General features: G+C 33.7%; 1 protein-coding gene and 1 pseudogene across 51 annotated transcripts in view; one reads left to right on the top strand and one right to left on the bottom strand.

Moving 5' to 3' along the window:
* Positions 1-18,832, bottom strand: part of PTPRD (protein tyrosine phosphatase receptor type D) — a 1,031,962-nt gene that overhangs the window by 180,495 nt on the left and 832,635 nt on the right. For 25 of the 50 annotated variants that reach the window (XM_085529953.1, XM_085529949.1, XM_085529980.1 and 22 more), the window contains 2 exons: positions 16,744-16,892; positions 11,829-11,970 (listed from right to left, as the gene is read on the bottom strand). In XM_085529953.1, coding sequence (XP_085386079.1) covers positions 11,829-11,970; positions 16,744-16,892 — 291 coding nt within the window. The remainder of the gene's footprint in view (positions 1-11,828; positions 11,971-16,743; positions 16,893-18,832) is intronic. The other 25 variants (XM_085529959.1, XM_085529954.1, XM_085529972.1 and 22 more) reach the window with 1 other exon arrangement.
* Positions 2,856-5,873, top strand: LOC146753962 (small ribosomal subunit protein eS8 pseudogene; annotated as a pseudogene). The gene has a single exon (XR_014939787.1). The product of XR_014939787.1 is annotated as a small ribosomal subunit protein eS8 pseudogene (transcript).

Below are 18,832 nucleotides of genomic sequence, written 5' to 3'. Positions count from 1 at the left end.
TAACACTGGTAGTAACAGTGATGGAAAGTCAATAATTATTGGTAAATTCAATCATAATATACGTCACAGTGTCCATGACAATTCTATTAGCCTATATCAAATTTAAATGTTAGGTTTTACATAATTATTTCTTGAGAAGATATTACCTAGGCAGGAATATCAGTTAATGTTATGATAAAATTCTGTAACTAGAAAACATCCAAACCTTACTGAGATTTTTGCATTTTGCATTGTAAGATTTTTAACAGATAGAAGGTATAAAGTACAGTTTGCTTGTCTGTGGCTTTTTTTCCAGAGACACATCAAAATATGGACCTGTATTTCAGAAGACAGGAACTCTGCATCATATAATTAGCCTCTATATCAATTTAAAGCATGTGAATGATATATATAAACAGAGAACCGGTCTCTGTAATAGACATATTCTTTTGTAAATGTGAAATACTTCCAAATGTTATTTCCTTATACAGATTAAGTCCATATAAGAAACAGTTATTTGCACATTGGATTGTGATTTCTAGATGAAATTAAATGGATATAATAACTGAAATTAATTCTGATGTAAAGACTGCAGCTGTGTCTTAAAACACCAATAACAACAGTAAAAATGTTTTCATTTATGACTCATACTTGAGAACAATACACAAACCTGTTTAACATTCTATAGGAAAGGTTGTATAAAGAGCAGATGCTTTGAATTATTACACAAAGTAAAGCAAAACATTTAAGGTTGTTTAGTGCTGCAGAAATTTCAAAAATAATCAAAACACTTTGTTTTGATTTGAGTGACCTGACAAAATTTGAAAAATCACATAATCCAACTGACTTTCAAAATGCAAGATAAATAATATATTGCTGTTAATTTAGATAGAGTAAGTAGTACTAAGTTTATTTATAGTATGCATATATATATATATATATTTATATATTTATAGTATATATATATATATATAGTGTATATATTTATTTTTATATAAGCCTATTTTGTTTATAATGTTATTTAAAGAGTCTCACTGAAATGATGATGTTGGATGGTTATCCTGGAGCCTTTACACCAGAATATGTCTTCATTCTTAGGCCCTGGATACAAAAACTTTATGCCCAGTTTCGTCAGTGAAATTTTTCACTGTCATTTCTCAGAAAGCAAATATGAGATTGATAGCCAAGTTGCTTGACTAGAACAGCCAACACACATCTCTTGAATCTTAGTTCACCATTAAAAGAAAAAAATATAGACAAATGTTCCAATGTATCTAAATAAATACACAGAATATTCCACTGTATGATACTATCATTTAAGTGTAAATTAAGCAAGAGTTGGTTTGTTAACATTAATCTACTTTATAAAATGATCTCTAAGAGTTATCAGCCAACAGTAAGGTTAAAAACTCGCTGTATTATTTATCTTCAAATAGTTGTTTCTGTATAGTCTTCCTACAACCAAACTACTATCAGAACACATAAAAATTAGGTCAACCTTTAAGGATATCTGCTTACAAAGTTACTTGAGTTTCTGCAACTTCTTCAACAACAGTTTGAGAAACTCACATCAAGTGCTGTCCTCCTTTGTTTCAGCAATTAAGCTGAAAAGGAGGGAAGGGAAGGGAAGGGAAGGGAAGGGAAGGGAAGGGAAGGGAAGGGAAGGGAAGGGAAGGGAAGGGAAGGGAAGGGAAGGGAAGGGAAGGGAAGGGAAGGGAAGGGAAGGGAAGGGAAGGGAAGGGAAGGGAAGGGAAGGGAAGGGAAGGGAAGGGAAGGGAAGGGAAGGGAAGGGAAGGGAAGGGAAGGGAAGGGAAGGGAAGGGAAGGGAAGGGAAAAAAAGAGGGGAAGGGTGAAGGGGAAGGGGAAGGAGAAAGGGAGAGGGAGAGGGAGAGGGAGAGGGAGAGGGAGAGGGAGAGGGAGAGGGAGAGGGAGAGGGAGAGGGAGAGGGAGAGGGAGAGGGAGAGGGAGAGGGAGAGGGAGAGGGAGAGGGAGAGGGAGAGGGAGAGGGAGAGGGAGAGGGAAAAGAAAGGGAAAGGGAAAGGGAAAGGGAAAGGGAAAGGAAGAGAAAGAGAAAGAGAAAGAGAAAGAGAAAGAGAAAGAGAAAGAGAAAGAGAAAGAGAAAGAGAAAGAGAAAGAGAGAAAGAGAAAGAGAAAGAGAAAGAGAAAGAGAAAGAGAAAGAGAAAGAGAAAGAGAAAGAGAAAGAGAAAGAGAAAGAGAAAGAGAAAGAGAAAGAGAAAGAGAAAGAGAAAGAGAAAGAGAAAGAGAAAGAGAAAGAGAAAGAGAAAGAGAAAGAGAAAGAGAGAGAGAGAGAAAGAGAAAGAGAAGAGAAAGAGATGAAAGATGAAAGAGAAGAGAAAGATTAAAAACAAAATAAAAAGTTTGCATGGCTTGGAAATGAAGAGATTTGTGAAGACAACATGTTCGGCATTCTCCTGAGGTGTTCTTTCTAATCTTTTTAAATTACAGGTTAAAATCATTCATATATGTGTTTATGAAAGACCATTACAGTCAATCCAAGACTTGGTTAAGTAGATGGTGCTAACAAAATACCTCTCTCTAATTAGTCCTACTTGACTGTGTATGATTGAAAAGTTTATTAAAATATTTCCACTTGGAAAACTACTTTGTGTTGAATTTCTGAACTAGTGCATGGTAACTTTATAATACACCTTTGCTATCAAGATAAATGGAACAGCCAGCTGCATGTTAGCTGCCAAACTTCAGTTTACAGCAAGCACTGAAATACCTGGAATGACGTGTATTGTAACAAGATTGTAAGATGGTAACACGTTTGCCCAAAATTTTAAATATTTCTGGCATGTATTTTATATTTTTAATTTTTCCATCCAACAATAAGTCACTGAAAACATAACAATCCCAGTAATAAATATTTTATGACTACTGCAAGGCTAAGGAAGCTGAAGGGAAACACAAACCTTCCTTAATTTCTAAATTACATTCTCTGATATGAAGAAGAGAATGCATTCTTAGAAGGTTTTTCCTGTATTTGAAGATTAGCCCTCACTGCATTAAAATGGATTTAATTTTAATGTCACTTCTGTGCAATGTTGTCAAACTTGTCTTACATTTAAGCAATCACTTCTGCCATCCTAATGTTGCCCTTGCTAAGACATACCAAGAGTATGCAAAGGAATCACGAACTTGGAAAGCCAAACACAGACCTACTATATGGATATAGTCGGTCCACGCCGTATTCATACAGTGAGGGTTCGTGGTGGTAATAAGAAATACCGTGCCCTTCGATTGGATGTTGGCAACTTCTCCTGGGGCTCTGAATGCTGCACTCGCAAGACCAGAATCATTGATGTTGTCTACAATGCTTCCAACAATGAGCTGGTGCGAACCAAGACCCTGGTGAAGAACTGCATCGTTCTGGTTGACAGCACGCCGTACTGGCAGTGGTATGAATCCCACTATGCCCTGCCCCTTGGGCGCAAGAAGGGAGCCAAGCTGACACCTGAGGAAGAAGAAATCTTGAACAAGAAGCGTTCTAAGAAGATCCAGAAGAAATACGATGAGCGAAAGAAGAATGCCAAGATAGCCAGTATTCTTGAGGAGCAGTTCCAGCAAGGAAAGCTGCTGGCGTGCATTGCCTCCAGACCTGGACAGTGTGGCCGAGCTGATGGCTACATGTTGGAAGGCAAGGAGTTAGAGTTCTACCTGAGGAAGATCAAGGCCAGGAAAGGCAAATGAAAATCCAACTGTATCAACTATTCTTCTGAAAGAGACAATAAATGCCCCAGTGTCCTCTAAAAAAAAAAAAAAAAAAAAAAAAAAAAAAATTTATCTGGAGTACTGTGTCCAGGTGTGGAGCCCTCAGTACAAAAAAGATATGGAGATTTTGGAAAGGGTCCAGAGGAGGGCCACAAAGATGATCAGGGGGCTGGAGCACCTCCCGTATGAGGACAGGCTGAGGGAGTTGGGTTTGTTCAGCCTGGAGAAGAGAAGGTTGTGGGGTGACCTCATTGCAGCCTTTCAATACCTGAAGGGAACTTACTCCCAGGAAGGGAGTAAACTCTTCGAAAGGACTGATAATAGCAGGACTAGGGGAAATGGTTTTAAGTTGAAGGAGGGAAGATTTAGGTTGGATGTTAGGGGAAAGTTCTTTACTAGAAGAGTGGTTAGGTCCTGGAACAGGCTGCCCAGTGAGGTTGTGGATGCCCCGTCCTTGGAGGTGTTCAAGGCCAGGTTGGACAGGGCCCTGGGCAACCTGATCTAGTAAATGTGTATGTCTGGTGGCCCTGCTAGGCAGGGGGGTTGGAACTACATGATCCTTGAGGTCCCTTCCAACCCGGGTAATTCTGTGATTCTGTGATTCTGTGATATTTTTTTCTATTAATTGCCTTGATCTCATTATGCTGTATTAAGCATTTTATTTGAATATTTATCATGATAACAATTAAATTGTAACTTACCAAACTGCTAATACTACTAGCATCCTTATAGATACACTGATACTTGAGGGATTGATAAGCTAAGTGGTGTATCATCCCCTGAAACAGACAATCTCTAGCATGTTGCTGTTTTTGTTGTTGTTGTTTGTATTGTTTTTCATTAATATTTAATATATACATAAAAATGAAATTCGGCTGTTATATTTTTCTTCAGAGAGTGCAGCAGTAAAAATTGTATTTTCTGTTATCATAAGGATGCAGTAAAATAAGCGGACACAAATAGATCGAAGTTTAAACAGTGTGGAAATGAGGACATGGCTACAGTAGGAAATGGGGCACTTAATGTTCAATTAATTGCACACACTTCAATGATGGCAGTGACTTAGATCAAAACAGTGATTTCAGGCTGCTGAACAATGAAAAAATGCATTATCTTCAACACTGATACTAAACCAAGAGGGCTCTACATAAGGCCAAGGAACTTAAATGGATGCATAGCAATTAGCCTCACGAAAAGTGAGTGCATTTTAAGAATTTCTGGTGTAAAAACTCTCTATTTTATACTTTTAAAACATCAATTAAATTAGATAAATGGGCAATCATTTTACAAATAGATAAAATAACTTCAGAACCCAAGTCTTATTCCAATTTATTGAATTACCTTAAAGATAGAAACTGAAATAAATAAATAAAGAAAGAAAGAAAGAAAATCATGTATTCACAGATACCAATAACGCTGCAAAAATTCCAAATTATAGAACAGACGACAATAAAACACCTAACTGTATCCTTGAGAGATAGCAGCTGTGCACATACTTAATCCTCTGCCTTTTCTTGTGAAGTTCACAATATCAGGTCTGTGCATTGGTTATGTATGGGTCAGTATTCAAGGAAAAAGATCAAAATGGTAAAACACTGTGTATAGCAGGTCATGGATCTTCAGAGACAGCTTTCCTTTTAATTGGATTCTATGGCTACATGTCCTACTACTAGTTCAACAAGGATAAACTAGCAGAGTAATTACTCCTCCTCCTCCTTCTAATTCCATCTTCATTGTTATCAGTGTCACTTATTCTGTACAGATTTCTTATCATTTTGTAGATGTGACTGTCTAGGAAAAGCAAATGAATCATTGTATGTATCAATGAGTGGTAAAAACAAAGGTGTTATAAAAAAAAGATTTATACAAAATGGCTTAGTGTGAATTTTCCAAGCAGCTGATATATTTCATTTTTATCAAAAATGCCTATAGCACAATATTAAATCATTATATACTAGAGCAGAAATAATTAGATGTGGGTCATGCTAAAATTAGTCATGAGCTGTTGTCTGAAAGTATTTAACAGGTGTGCATTCTTAGCCAAACTATCTGATGAAGAATTCTTTTAAGCTAAATAGAACTGCTCTCCTTTGTCCGGTGTAATTTCAATTCCCCTTCTTAAATCACAACAACTGTCAGACATCTTATCTACAAAACACCCTCCATCCCCATTCCCAACCAACCCCGTGTCTGCCCCCCTCCCCCCCTTTTTTTTTTTCCTTGTGTATGCTTATAATAAGATATAGTACAGCCAGCTGGAAGATTTCAATGCATTTTCTCTTAAACTCTCTAAACTCTCTAAAGTTTCTCTTTTAGGACCATCCATATTGCCCTAAAATGTCAGGCATCAATCATTTTCTATCACTGGTAATATTTCAAAAACAAAATTGATCCTGTGAAAATATACAAATATATAAGAATGAACAGGTTAATTTTATTCCTTTGGCTTGATGAAATTCAGTGAAAGGTGAAATTCAGTGAACAGAAGAAAAAAAAAAAAAAACAAAAAAACTTTGCAAAGGCATGCCTGTAGCTTTTATTATTAATTGGTAAAATGATAAGTTCTTTTATGTCTGTTTATTATACAATTAGTACCAATTAGTACTGTACAAACCACTCGTATATATATATATATATATATATATATATAAAAATCAATAATTAATTAAAAGAAATTTAATGATAAAACAGGAGTGTATTCATTTTCCCTAAATACATTCCCACTCTCAAATAAAATATTTCAAAATAGCTTATAGTGTTACATGTAAACATTCCTAGTACTTTAATACTTCATAAGCCATTACACAAAATCTGAAAATAATTCCACATTGGCTTGTAAGTTTCTACTTAAGCTTAAATTGTATTGGCTATGTGTTTTTTGTTTGTTTGTTTGTTTTTGTTGTTGGTTTTGGGTTTTTTGTTTGTTTGTTTTGTTTTTGTTGTTGGTTTTTTTCCCCAGTATTTCACAAAATCCTTTTGTGTGACTGTCAAGCAGCTGTGTTTTGTTCCTTAATCTTCCTTACACAGCTCCCCAGGAGAGACTTTGTAGCATAAATTGCAAAGTACTATTTTCACAGCAGGAATAACAGTGTTCCTCTTAAAAAAAAAAAACAAAAAAAAAACAGGACTGTAATTAACATGCTAATTTTGGTCACATTGTACTGCACATTGTACGTAGCATGATCATGGAAAGTTGTGGAAGTTTGAGGAAAGATACTTGTTTGACTCTTCAAATTTCTGATGATTTAAGATGAACAACTTTACAGCATATGAAGTTGTCACAGAGGTATTTTCTTGTTTACCTGTTTTCAGTTCATTCCTCTTTCAATGGTTTGTCCTTCCAGAAGCCCCCCAGCAACAGTCATTATGACTATACAGCAAGCAGTTAAGTGTGGTAAACATTGATGTACACATTTTATACAGCTCCAGCTGGAACACAGTTAATTTTTCATACCATGTGGATAACACTCGGTATATGTAAGCTCATTCTTCCCATTTGTCTAGAAATGAGAGCCATCCCATAGCACATTTTCCAACATTACAGCCGTGCCAGTCCATTTGCCTAATTTCTATGCTCTAAAAGATAAACATCCCAGACCACAAATTACTTCAGAATCATTCCTTCTCATTTCAGCACTACGAGGTACAGTGAAAATACAGAAATTCGCTTTTATTATCATCGAATCTACTGTTGACAACAGAAATAAATAGTGTACCACGTACCTATGCTTTTTTTTTTTTTTTTTTTTTTTAATAGCATGGAAATATTTCACACTTCTTAGTCTCTCTCATCATCTGCATCTCAAACTTATGTCTATCAATGGGCAGGGAAACATTTAGCATATAGTAAATATTTCACTTTTTAGTTAATGCAGCAATGACTTCTAGACATTAAATCAACCACTTTCAAATAAGAAAACAAAAAAGGAAGACAAGATAGAAATATCTGTCCTAGCTACTTCCCCTTCCTGCTTCCTTCATGGCTTGTGCTACAAAGATTCTTAACGTTCATAATTTTATAATGCACTATATAATCCACAATAATATTGAGAATAATGGGCAGAGAAAGCAAGCTGCCTTTTTGTTCAAATAACCTGTGTAGTCACTCTTGTGAGACAGTAATAGGTAAAACAACGCAAACAAAAGTGACAGCAAATACCTAGGCATTAGATATACCTTGTACTAGCAGGTCATCAGTCTGTATTGTTGTACTGTTAGTTAGGCATTTATTTATTTATTTATCTATTTATTTATTTATTTATTTATTTATTTATTTATTTATTTATTTAAATTCTACCTCTGTTTTACTAAATAGTTTTTATCTTAACAGGAGATTTCAATTTGTTTTCTCCCTTGTCACAAGGGTACGTGGTTTTGTGGAGATTAGTTGCCTGCTGGATTGAATCATGACAGAAGTCAATAAGAAAAATGAAAACAATTTCTTTAAATTTAATTGCATGTAAGTGTTGCTGGTTTCTCTATTATGTCAGAAATAAGTAGCCTTTTTCCTTCTTCCTGAACAATATAAATTCTTTCCTGTAACACCTCTGAGAACAACTTTTCTATAGTCACTAAACATATCTGTTATCCATCATTTACAAGTTGTAAACAACACAACAGAACAGTTTTAGGTTGATTTAACAATAAGTGAACAAACAATAAAAGTAAATCTTATTACATGTGCAATTGCCTTCAATGTTTGGAAAGTTACTTCATTTTATAGTCTTTGATAGCCTATTGAAAACTCATAATTATGAGTGAATGAATCAGAGCGTTATTTCACTCAAATGATTCTCAGTATAAATTTTCAAAATGAAGACCTCCAAAAGTAGTATAGACTCCTCTTGTCTGTAAAGAGCTTTCCAGGATTTTCCCGCAAAAAAAAAAAGCCTTTATTTCTTGTCAAATTCAGCATTTTCATGAAGCTTTATATACAGAAAATCAAAAGCGGTTTCAATTTATCTAAGACATTCACTCTTGGTCCAGATAGATGCTATAATCAGCCTGGAAAGTACATGTTTAATGCGTGTTGGAATGTTCCCTGATTTACTTTGGTAACAGAAGAAGGCTCTACTGTGTCTCTCTGTTAAGGCCTTGGAATAGTATCACTTTTCCTGAACTTTTTATGCATTGTTAAGCTTCAACACCCAAATTTAAAGACTTTATTTGTATTCATAGTTCCTAGAGAACCAAGTACAATAGCTTGCTCAAAGGTCAAGAACAAAATAAAAGTGTGTAAAAGCTTTAGTGTAGAAAACAGTTGGTTCAGCTGCAGATAGAAAAACTGTCAAGTTTAGCTTAAAAAGATGCATATGTTGGCAAAAACGTTTGTTTGCTATTATGTACAATTGATTTGTAACAGGTAAAATGTATTAAGATAACAAATGTGTATATGCTCATATTTCAACTCCCACACATGTCTTTATTTCACCAGACTTCTGTGTTAGGATAGCAGTATTTGTGGGATGAATTATGGGTTAATTCTGACTTCCTTCTCAAGATCCCGGTTTGAACAAGATCGAGTACAATTGTTGAGTTGGGTCCGTAATAACATTCTTACTGAAAGATTTAAAGAACACTTGGATATTGCTTGTGTATTTTCTTCAGTCAAGAGTAATGAACTCACTGGGGATGAGTTAAGACTAAGCAGACCACAGATGAAAGACACCCTATCTGTTTTTTATTGAATTATATTTGTTAAATCTTTTTCAAATATATATTATATGTTTATTCCTAATGGAGCTATGTGAGGCAGAGAAATACTCTTTCCTACAGTGACAAAATCAAATAGAGTGTTTTACACAAGGCTGTTATTGAAGACTGTATAAAATGAAGATTTGTGTAAGACTGCAAAGTAGTAGCTTACAATAAAATTACTTATTTTCCAGTCTAGTGCACTTGGCCCTGAACTATTGCTCACTAAAAAACAAACAAAAAAACTAACAACAACAACAACAACAAACATAACAAGATACTGAACTTAAAGCATCTCAAAATTTTAGTCCGGATAAAACCTCCTAACAATGCCTTCTTCCTCTGTCATGCTACTTGCTTTCTCAGACATTACCACTTCATCTAAATCTAAAGTTAATATCTTCAAAAACTTTCACATATTCTCAGCTTTGCCTTAAATACGTAAATCTATTCATGAGGCAAAAATATATTCCTTCAGTTGAAAAAGCTGTAAGTACTATGGCTGATTTTTTTTTCTTTTTTCTTTTTTCTAGTTTTAATACATTTTCATTAGGCAGTTTACAACTAATTTAAATTTAAAGTGACTTAAATTTTAAGAACTAATAACATTCATAGTTTGCTTATTTGACACTTGTATGCATAACATTATGAACATTTTTATGCAGAATCTGATGTTTACATTGTGAGTAGTGCTGAACTATTTGAGTAGAAAATGTAGCAAGGCTCTCATATGCCTAACAATTACATAATCAACAGAAATAGAAAAGAGACATACCTCTACAGACCATAGATTTGTAAACACATTTCAAGAGATTCTACAGGCAAGGAATGAACCTGAGTTTTACCACTGACTTTTTTTTTTTTTTTTTTTTTTTGGTCTTTGTTTTTTTGTTTTCAATTTCCTCCTTCCTTTTCACATCCCTCTAGTTTTTAATACAGTATTACAGAGTGGTTGTATTTCATGGAAGCAATGCATAAAAAGTATTTTCATCACACAAAACAACGAAGGGAAAAACCTGTCTTAGGAAGTTAGGAACAAATTCATTATGCCTTTAAAATTTGAATTTAATTATTAGTCTTACCATTTTCCTTCATTAGACTTAGAAGAATTTTTAAAAGATAACAGAAGGAATGTTTCTGGCTTTAGGGATAACAAATTTAAATATTACATAGTTTAGTTTATATCAGGCTAGCTCTAAATGTTCTTCTTTGCTTTGAACAGTAACACAAAGACTATCCACAGTCATTGAAAAAATCACAAGTATTGAAGTAGATTTATTTTTTTTTTAAAACAGAAAAACTACATCCATGTTTCACTAATTCTACTGAGAACTATTGTATATATATATATATACATATATACATATACACACATATAATGCAAATATATTGTATATATATATCGTGTATATATACATGTATATACAATCATTTAATTTTACTCTTTTAAATTCTCAAGTAGGCTGATCATCAATAGTTCATACTGAATCGTAGAACTGTTTGAGTTGCAAATGACCATTAAATTCTGTTTGAACCAATACCCCCTGCACTGAACAGAGGCTATATAATATGAAGAGTATAAATAATAATATAAATAATATAAACACAGCCTTAGCAAGTAATTATACAAATCAAATAGCACCACGTGATATCACAACACTATATAGTAATTTTCAGCTGTAAAAGCTGAAGAGTTCATATTTCATGAAGTATGTCCAAATCCAGTTTCTATTTATCTCCAGCAGGCAGAATGAAACATTCAAGTCATTTCACTACTAGAACTTACTTCTATGAGTAATATCTAGACAATGGACTTGGGAGTACATTTATAACCTTATCCCTGAGGGATAGTTAAAAAAAATAAAAAAATAAAAAAATAAAATTCCTTTACAATCTTCAAAACCTTCTTACTGAAGTAGAAAAACAATACAGGTGACATATATACTTGAAATTGAAAAAGCTCTTCCATTTTTTAAGTGCACTGTCTTGGGGGAAAAAGTCTTGTAGCAGCTTAACCTGTTCTAAAATCTGCTTATGTAATTTTTCAAGGTCACTCTTAATTGGGCCAATTTCTGTGTAAATGCTGATCACACAGAGCTAAGCTACCCAGAGCAACAGTAAAATGCAAATCAGATCCTCTAAGAAAGCATTGTTTTTGTTCATTAAAGCACATACGTAACAGCTATGTGCAATGCTCTCATGTCTTATTTCTCTTCCATGATCTGATGAGTCACACCCCCATTACCATTCTGTGGTCAAAAGTTCTATGTAAAGTATATTTAACAGTATGTATCAGGACTACAACATACTCAACTGAAAATATTTGTAATTAATTATCTTGGAGTGAAGCCACTGTTTTAAAATGATTTACCACTTCTAGCTCTAAGAAGTAAATTAATCATGTTTAGAAAGTACTTACCACGTAAAACAGTGAGTCTTGTGGACACACTTATTTCACCGACACTATTGGAAGCCACACACTCATAAATAGCTTCATCTCGTGGTGTGCGCAGTGGTTGTATTCTGAGAACTGATCCAGATCCATCATCAAACTCTATTACCTATAAAAGGAAACAACAGCTGTCACAGATGTTGTTACAAATGCCTATCCCTCCATTAACCTGTACATGAACAGTGACCTGTCAGTATTTTTGGAATCAGAACCAGGTTCCTTTTTTATATACACATACCATGACAAACACAACACTAGGTGTAACATACAGTGCTGAACATGCAATGGCTGCTCCAAGGCAGTTTCAAGAGACAAGAAAAACAAACAAACAAACAAACAAACAAACAAACAATAACAACAATAATAGTGACAGCAAAACACCACCAACAAAACATCTAACAAGGTCTGTAAGAATGGATTCAGTAACCTAAGGCTCTCTTATCCTGAAGTCCCTCAGCAGTCTCCCTCCAGTCCCACAGCTTTTCCACCATATGTCAGTTACTTTAGTTGAAATTGCTTCAGGCTACACTTGCACCCTACTCACAGGCTGCACTTCACTGTTTGAGATACAAAGTGAAAATGGCTTGACAATTTCAGAACAAGATAGGACTAGTCAGTTTAGCTATGCATTCAGCCCACAGATTGGAAGTAAATTTATCCAAATATCCAATAGAAATAATGTACTTGTTAAAGGACTAAGCAATAGTATATAAATAAATAAATAAATAAACAACTTACAGGTTTATTTTTCTGAAACTGAAATGTGTATAGAAGAAATAGCCATTTTCATATGATTATAAAATGAAATATTAATTTTTATTCCAATTAATTCCTTCAAGTTTATTTGAACTTTATTGCTTTTATCTCCTTGTCCTGCAGACAAAACTATGCAAGTTACTGGTGAGCAATGTAGAATTACAAACACTGGAAAGGTCTTCGCCATGATGAAATTAAAATATTTATCCATATAATCTAAGCTGATTTTTAATTTATTTGTCAATAAAATATGTTAATACTACCATCAGGACAATAGTACTTATAGATTAATGACTTCTTTTTTTTTCTTATTATTATTTTACAAAGTAATACATATTTCACCATACTCTATATTTACATCCAAAAAACAATATACATATGTGCTTCTTTGCACATATGTTTGTGTCTGCATGTCTAATTTACAAACAAATATTCTGTTAGATCTTGACTTTTCCTGAGAGTAAGAGAAAGATTTGGGAAATATTATTATGCACATTGCTGAAGTAAATACCTCCTATGTATTTCCGTGGAAAATACACCATATTCAAATACCACAATAATTCTCAGTTACAAAGCACTATTTTTGAACATAGTCACTACCAGCTGTGCACTATAACCAGCGATGATCATGAGTCTGCATGACACACTCATAAAAATCTGCACCAATGGAGATGCTTGTTTCAGCTGTTTCCACTGCTGGAAAGCACCATCTCAGTGTGCTCACATCCACTGCTCAGTCTCCATTAAAATTCAGTAAGCATCAAAAAAAGTCAAGGGGTGCATTTTTTACTTTTTGTTTTCACATGGAGGAATTCAATTCCACACTATTGCTTCACGCACACTTCCATGTCAGGGGCCATTTTGTCAGACTACCCCTCTGCTACCATCTGTTGCGCAGCAACAACATGTAATGTAAAACTGGTCAGAAGCTTCATTCTCCTGGTGCCATACCATGCCACCAACATCTGCCTCTGATGTCATGGTTCAACGTAAGAAAATAGGAGGCATTACTTTTGGATCAACTCCTGGAGCTTATTACAGTCAGCCTTTTCTTAAATTCATTGTAAGAATCTCTCAGTTTCTTTTTCAGAGTTGCAGAAGTCTAAATGTTAATAAGATAGTAACCCCTTTTCCTGAGATGAATTTTTTTTCATTGTCCAAAGGCCAAATCACTTTTTCCTATTCTTTGAGGTAAACCAAGGACCCAAGGAGATGTAAACAATGAAAAGCTTCCATCTGATCTTAATGGAAATGAAAAAATTTCCATCTGATCTTAAAGGAAACTAAAGAGTACCTAGAATTCTTGATAAACTGATGTTAAGGAGAGGAAAAATAATAATAATTGTCCCAGAAAACATGAAATCACACTATTTGCATTAAAAAATTAAAGCACATAATAGATGGAGTCTTTAAAATTAAAATGAACAACTACTATTCTTTAAATCTGAATTCTGAATATTCTTAGCTGTTTGATTAGTAAACAATTGCATCAGTTTATGTTTGGCAAAGATTGCACAGCTTAAATTTCAAGTCAGGTGTCTCCAAAATATGCACAGTATAATGGATGTAATTTCCACATATCTTCTCCTGCTGTTCATACCACAAATAGTTATTTACATCCTACTGCCTGATTTTTGGAAGGATACTAAATAAATAAATAAATAAATAAATAAATAAAGACCCAAACCTTAGAATCAGCCTTACACCACCCATAGAATTGTGTAGTATCTTTTCCCTGACTCTTTCATTTTTAATTTCTCTGAGTATGACTTACTACTAACTCAAAGTTTATTTTCCTAATTTGTATTATTTGAATTGATCTGAAGCATGAGGAGAAAAAAGAGTCCTACCTTATCATGTTTACCCTGCATATTTTTGCAATATCAATTAAATATGAAAGTTTGAAAACAAAGTCTCACAAAGTATTGTTTCGACCTTTTATTTTGGAAAAAAAAATATATACATGTTGCTCTCGCTAACTGAACAAAATCCAGTTTTAAAAATTAACCTGTGCACAAGAACATTACCCATTCTGAGATAATAGTAATTCTATTGCTTTCACAGTTACTTTCTCAATCAAGTTCCTACAAAAAAATTTAGATAAGATTTGAGAAAAAAAAAATATAATGTGAGGGTATACAAAAACCTGTAAAAGGCTATCTAAGTTTGTTTAAATAATAATATTGACAATCATAGCAAAATGAGATCCTAAAATCCTCGAGAAAGAAGACGGATTGTGTTACCCTTTGATGTCCCTTCCACCTGTGTATACTAGGAGTCTTTAAAGATCAACAGGCAAGTTTTAACTTTCTTATGCTTTTCTATTGAGCTATCAAACTCAGAGAAATAGAGAAAATATCAATCTGAAAACAACAACACCAACCACAATAAACAAACAACAATGACCAACAACCACACAAATTCACAAATAAAACAGCCCAATCAATTATTTTCTATTAATGCATCTGGCCATGGCTAAAGTTCCTTTTTTTACCTAACATTCCTTGTTTCAGGAATCAAATTTCTGCTGCTTCTCTTTTTTAATTTAGATACTACAGTGTAGCTAGATGTTTTCATTTTGGACAGGAAATAAAACTGCTTAAAACATTGATATGATGTAATTTATAAAAATGCTGCTCCAGGATTACATATATACATATGTATATCTATAACAATTATTAAACACTTGAACTATTTCATCCCACCTTATTTGACTATCTAAATTGTTCAACATTTTAGTAAGGGAAATGTTAAAATATTTTAAATGAAATTGTTACAATTCTTTCTAATTCCATTCAATTTCCAATCATGGAAATAAAATTGTACGTCTACCAGTGTTCTCTAAAAATAACATCTAAACAGAAAACAATACATGAAGCAAGCAAAACACTGCAAATTGCAAAGTAAAACTCAACCAACACAGCAAGCCTGAATATATTCAACCTTCCAGTGCTTAGAAGGGATTTCTAATGGAAATGTTGTGAACAGAATGAGACAAATTTTGTAGAATTTATGATAAAATTTCTATTTTAATACCTCTACCTACAGCTCTCTATATGCTCTGCACGTAGTAAATAGGAACTATATTTGGAACTATTTATTGGTATTAGTACCAAGAAGACACTTTTTAATTTGAGCTTTTGATTTTTACATATTTAGTAAATACAAGAGAAAACAAAAATACTGATTGATAAAATAACTGATAGATTTTGCATATTGCAAGAACTTGAAATGTCTTTAAATGCATTTTGAACAACAAAAAAAAGTATTTTAAAAATCAGTCTGTCCAAGAAATACAAGACTTTTCTGCTGGCATAAGTCTAACTAGTCTAATTTTCCCAAAAACTACTTCAAATTCACACAGAAGACTTCAAAGTTCATTCAATTTTTGTGTCTATTTCTTATATCATTCACTCAAAAAATACATCAGAACAGTTTCGTAAACCACTTAGGCATTCTGGATGCCAAAGTAGATGCTTTTTAACAGTGAAAATAGTGAAGAGGCACAGGGGAAATTATATACTATAAGCCCCATTTTAGCGTCCGCTATACATGACTTCTCCCATTTTCTAAAATTTTTCTTCATGTTAAAGGTCAATCAATACTTTATATTAATTGTTCCTGCCACTAAAAGAGGGAATGTTATTTGTTGTTTTATTTCCCTAAAGAAACGGGTATCCTTTGAAAAGATTATTTTTATTATTTCCTTTAATTGAATGTTGTGGAAAGAGAGGAAACAGCTTTCTCTATAGACTCTCCCAAGTTTATTGTTAAGAAAAGAATCAAAAGCAAACAAATTTTGTATTTCATCTACAGCAGCAGGATCTGTAATGCCCCTTTCATCTTTATCTGCAGTGGTGGTAAGCAATTATGGCAGAAGCTGTATCAGGCCAGGTCTGCTTGGAGCACGCTGTCACAGAAGGAGGTGGCTTGCACTCTGGGGACAATAATCATGGCATAGTGTTTATGTGTAACTGAAAACTGAACCTTCACAAGACTGCTCCCTTTAAGTTATCCCCAGTGGTCACAGATATTTTATTTAACCTATGAAAATAGAGCACACATATTGGGATTAGAAGCAAGGTTGGAACTTATGTTTTTCAGAGGAACAGAACAATGGACCTAATACCTCAAATCTCTGATTGCTGACTTTCTTTCCCTTCTTGTTCCAGACAATCTTTGGTCTTGGGTCTCCTGTGGCTTGACAGATGAATGAAGCAACACCTCCAGAAACCCCTGTCTGGTCAACAGGTGTTCTTGTAAACTTTGGTGGTGCTAAAACAAACAAACAAACAAACTAAATTAATCCAGGTAGCAACCATAAAAAAGAAACTATGTCAAGATTTCAAAATGAGCAGAATAAAATATTTTGTTTCTTCAGTGACAGTATTCATCTGTAAGAAAAAGCAATAAGAACTAAAAGGTCAGGAAAGTACTTACAGATTTTACTACTAAATCTGATGCCATCAGAGTAGCAAGATCATACATTATATTTTATCACAGTTATAAATAAAAAATCAATTTGTCTTCTGTTGCAAAATGAGCTCATCTATCAACTCAAATTATACCATGATTCATTACTTGATGTTATGCTCACAGGATGTCATGAAAGCTGGATTTCCACCTTTAAGCCATTAAAATCAGTGACATTTCAGAGAAATTTTGTGAAAATGTTTTAAGTTTGAAGAGGTAGAGGTGAATACCTACATATTAAAATCTTATGCAGAGGGGCCTATAATAGAAGTAAGATTTATGCTTAGGTACAGTTTCACATAAAACTCCAGTTCATTCCCACAATATTCTACTCTGTCACAAAGACATAAATAAAAGATACAAACTACTGCAGGAATAAGAGAGGAGAGAGAGCTGGAGAAATCATTTAAAAAGTAGGAAAGGATATTTTTATCAATTATTCTCTTACCTTCTTTTTGTTAGAGCACAATAAATTTATAAGGTTGTTTAAGAAACAATACTTTAATGCTTAGAACAGCGCAGGACTAGATTTCTGAGAAATCAGTTTGAAAGTCAAGAGAATCTAAGCACAGTACAGAGATGCTGAAGAGTTCTTTCATACATTTACTTTATTCTCTTTTGTAATTGCATAGTTTTTCAGAGTATACTTGGAGATTCTGATTCACATTATATGTAGTACTGGGGGTCAATAAAATCATTTTAAAAAAACGTATCTTTGCTCTGTGGTCTGTTTTCAGCTGTAAGCTGTAATATGTAGTGACTCTGCAACAACTACTGTAATTAATTTTTACTTTCATCTTCAGTTTTTGCTTCCTTTCTGTTTTCAGTCTCTTTGGTTGTCTTTATTGTTCCACTGTAGTATTAACATTTATATACCAATACTGTACTTGCTTTTGTTTCTAATTTGCTACATTACATTTTTTATGCCTATCTGCCTATTCTGAGGTGACCCCACAGGCAATATTTCTTGTCAATATCTTTATTTAAATGATAGCATCTTCCAAGACTGCATATATGAATGTATGCATCTAAGTAATAGTGATATGAATCCTGAAATCATTTTAAATGCCAAGAAAATATGATGTAGACTTTCTTATAAAACAGACTGAATATATTGCTACATTGCTACATTAAATATGGGAAGATGAAGAATGTTGCAAGTTTACTAAATTAATTAAGTCTATTTTAACCAACCCCTAACACTCAACATAACATTAACAAATATAGTTTAAAAAAAAAAAAGCAGTAAAAATATTTTGTTAATGAGAATCCACTTTTTCTTTAACAGAACATTCAGGCAAAAATGGTTATTACTATATTTTCAACTTCACGTAAAGTTCAAGTCTCCTTAATCTATTTGCTGTCCTAATGTTGTTTCACATTCATCAGTAATAAATACAACATCTGAAGACAAGTGCAGCAGTAAGACTGAGCATAGCAAAACAGTGTGCCACTGCTGCAGTGGGGAACCTACAAAAGCATATCTCTGAAAAAACTGTCCAAACCCGCAACATAAAAAGAAGAGAGCTAGAGCAGATAAACTGAAAATCCTTTCCTAAGTCAGAGGCTTTATGCCTGGATCACAGGAAAGACAGAAATGTATTCTGATGAAGAGCATCTGGGTTTCACCAAAACTGCTAGCTTTGAATCCTTTTACGCACATGCATTAATTCAGCTCCCTGGTATGTAAAGAGACATGACTGATTCAGATATGCTGATACTCTGTGGCACAAATTGTGATT

This window comes from Coturnix japonica, chromosome Z (assembly GCF_054131305.1).
Source record: "Coturnix japonica strain WE chromosome Z, WE-NBRP24, whole genome shotgun sequence".
In the NCBI taxonomy this organism is placed as follows: domain Eukaryota; kingdom Metazoa; phylum Chordata; class Aves; order Galliformes; family Phasianidae; genus Coturnix; species Coturnix japonica.
Note: the sequence above shows the minus strand (reverse complement) of the source record. Positions and strands in the feature narration are given on the sequence as shown.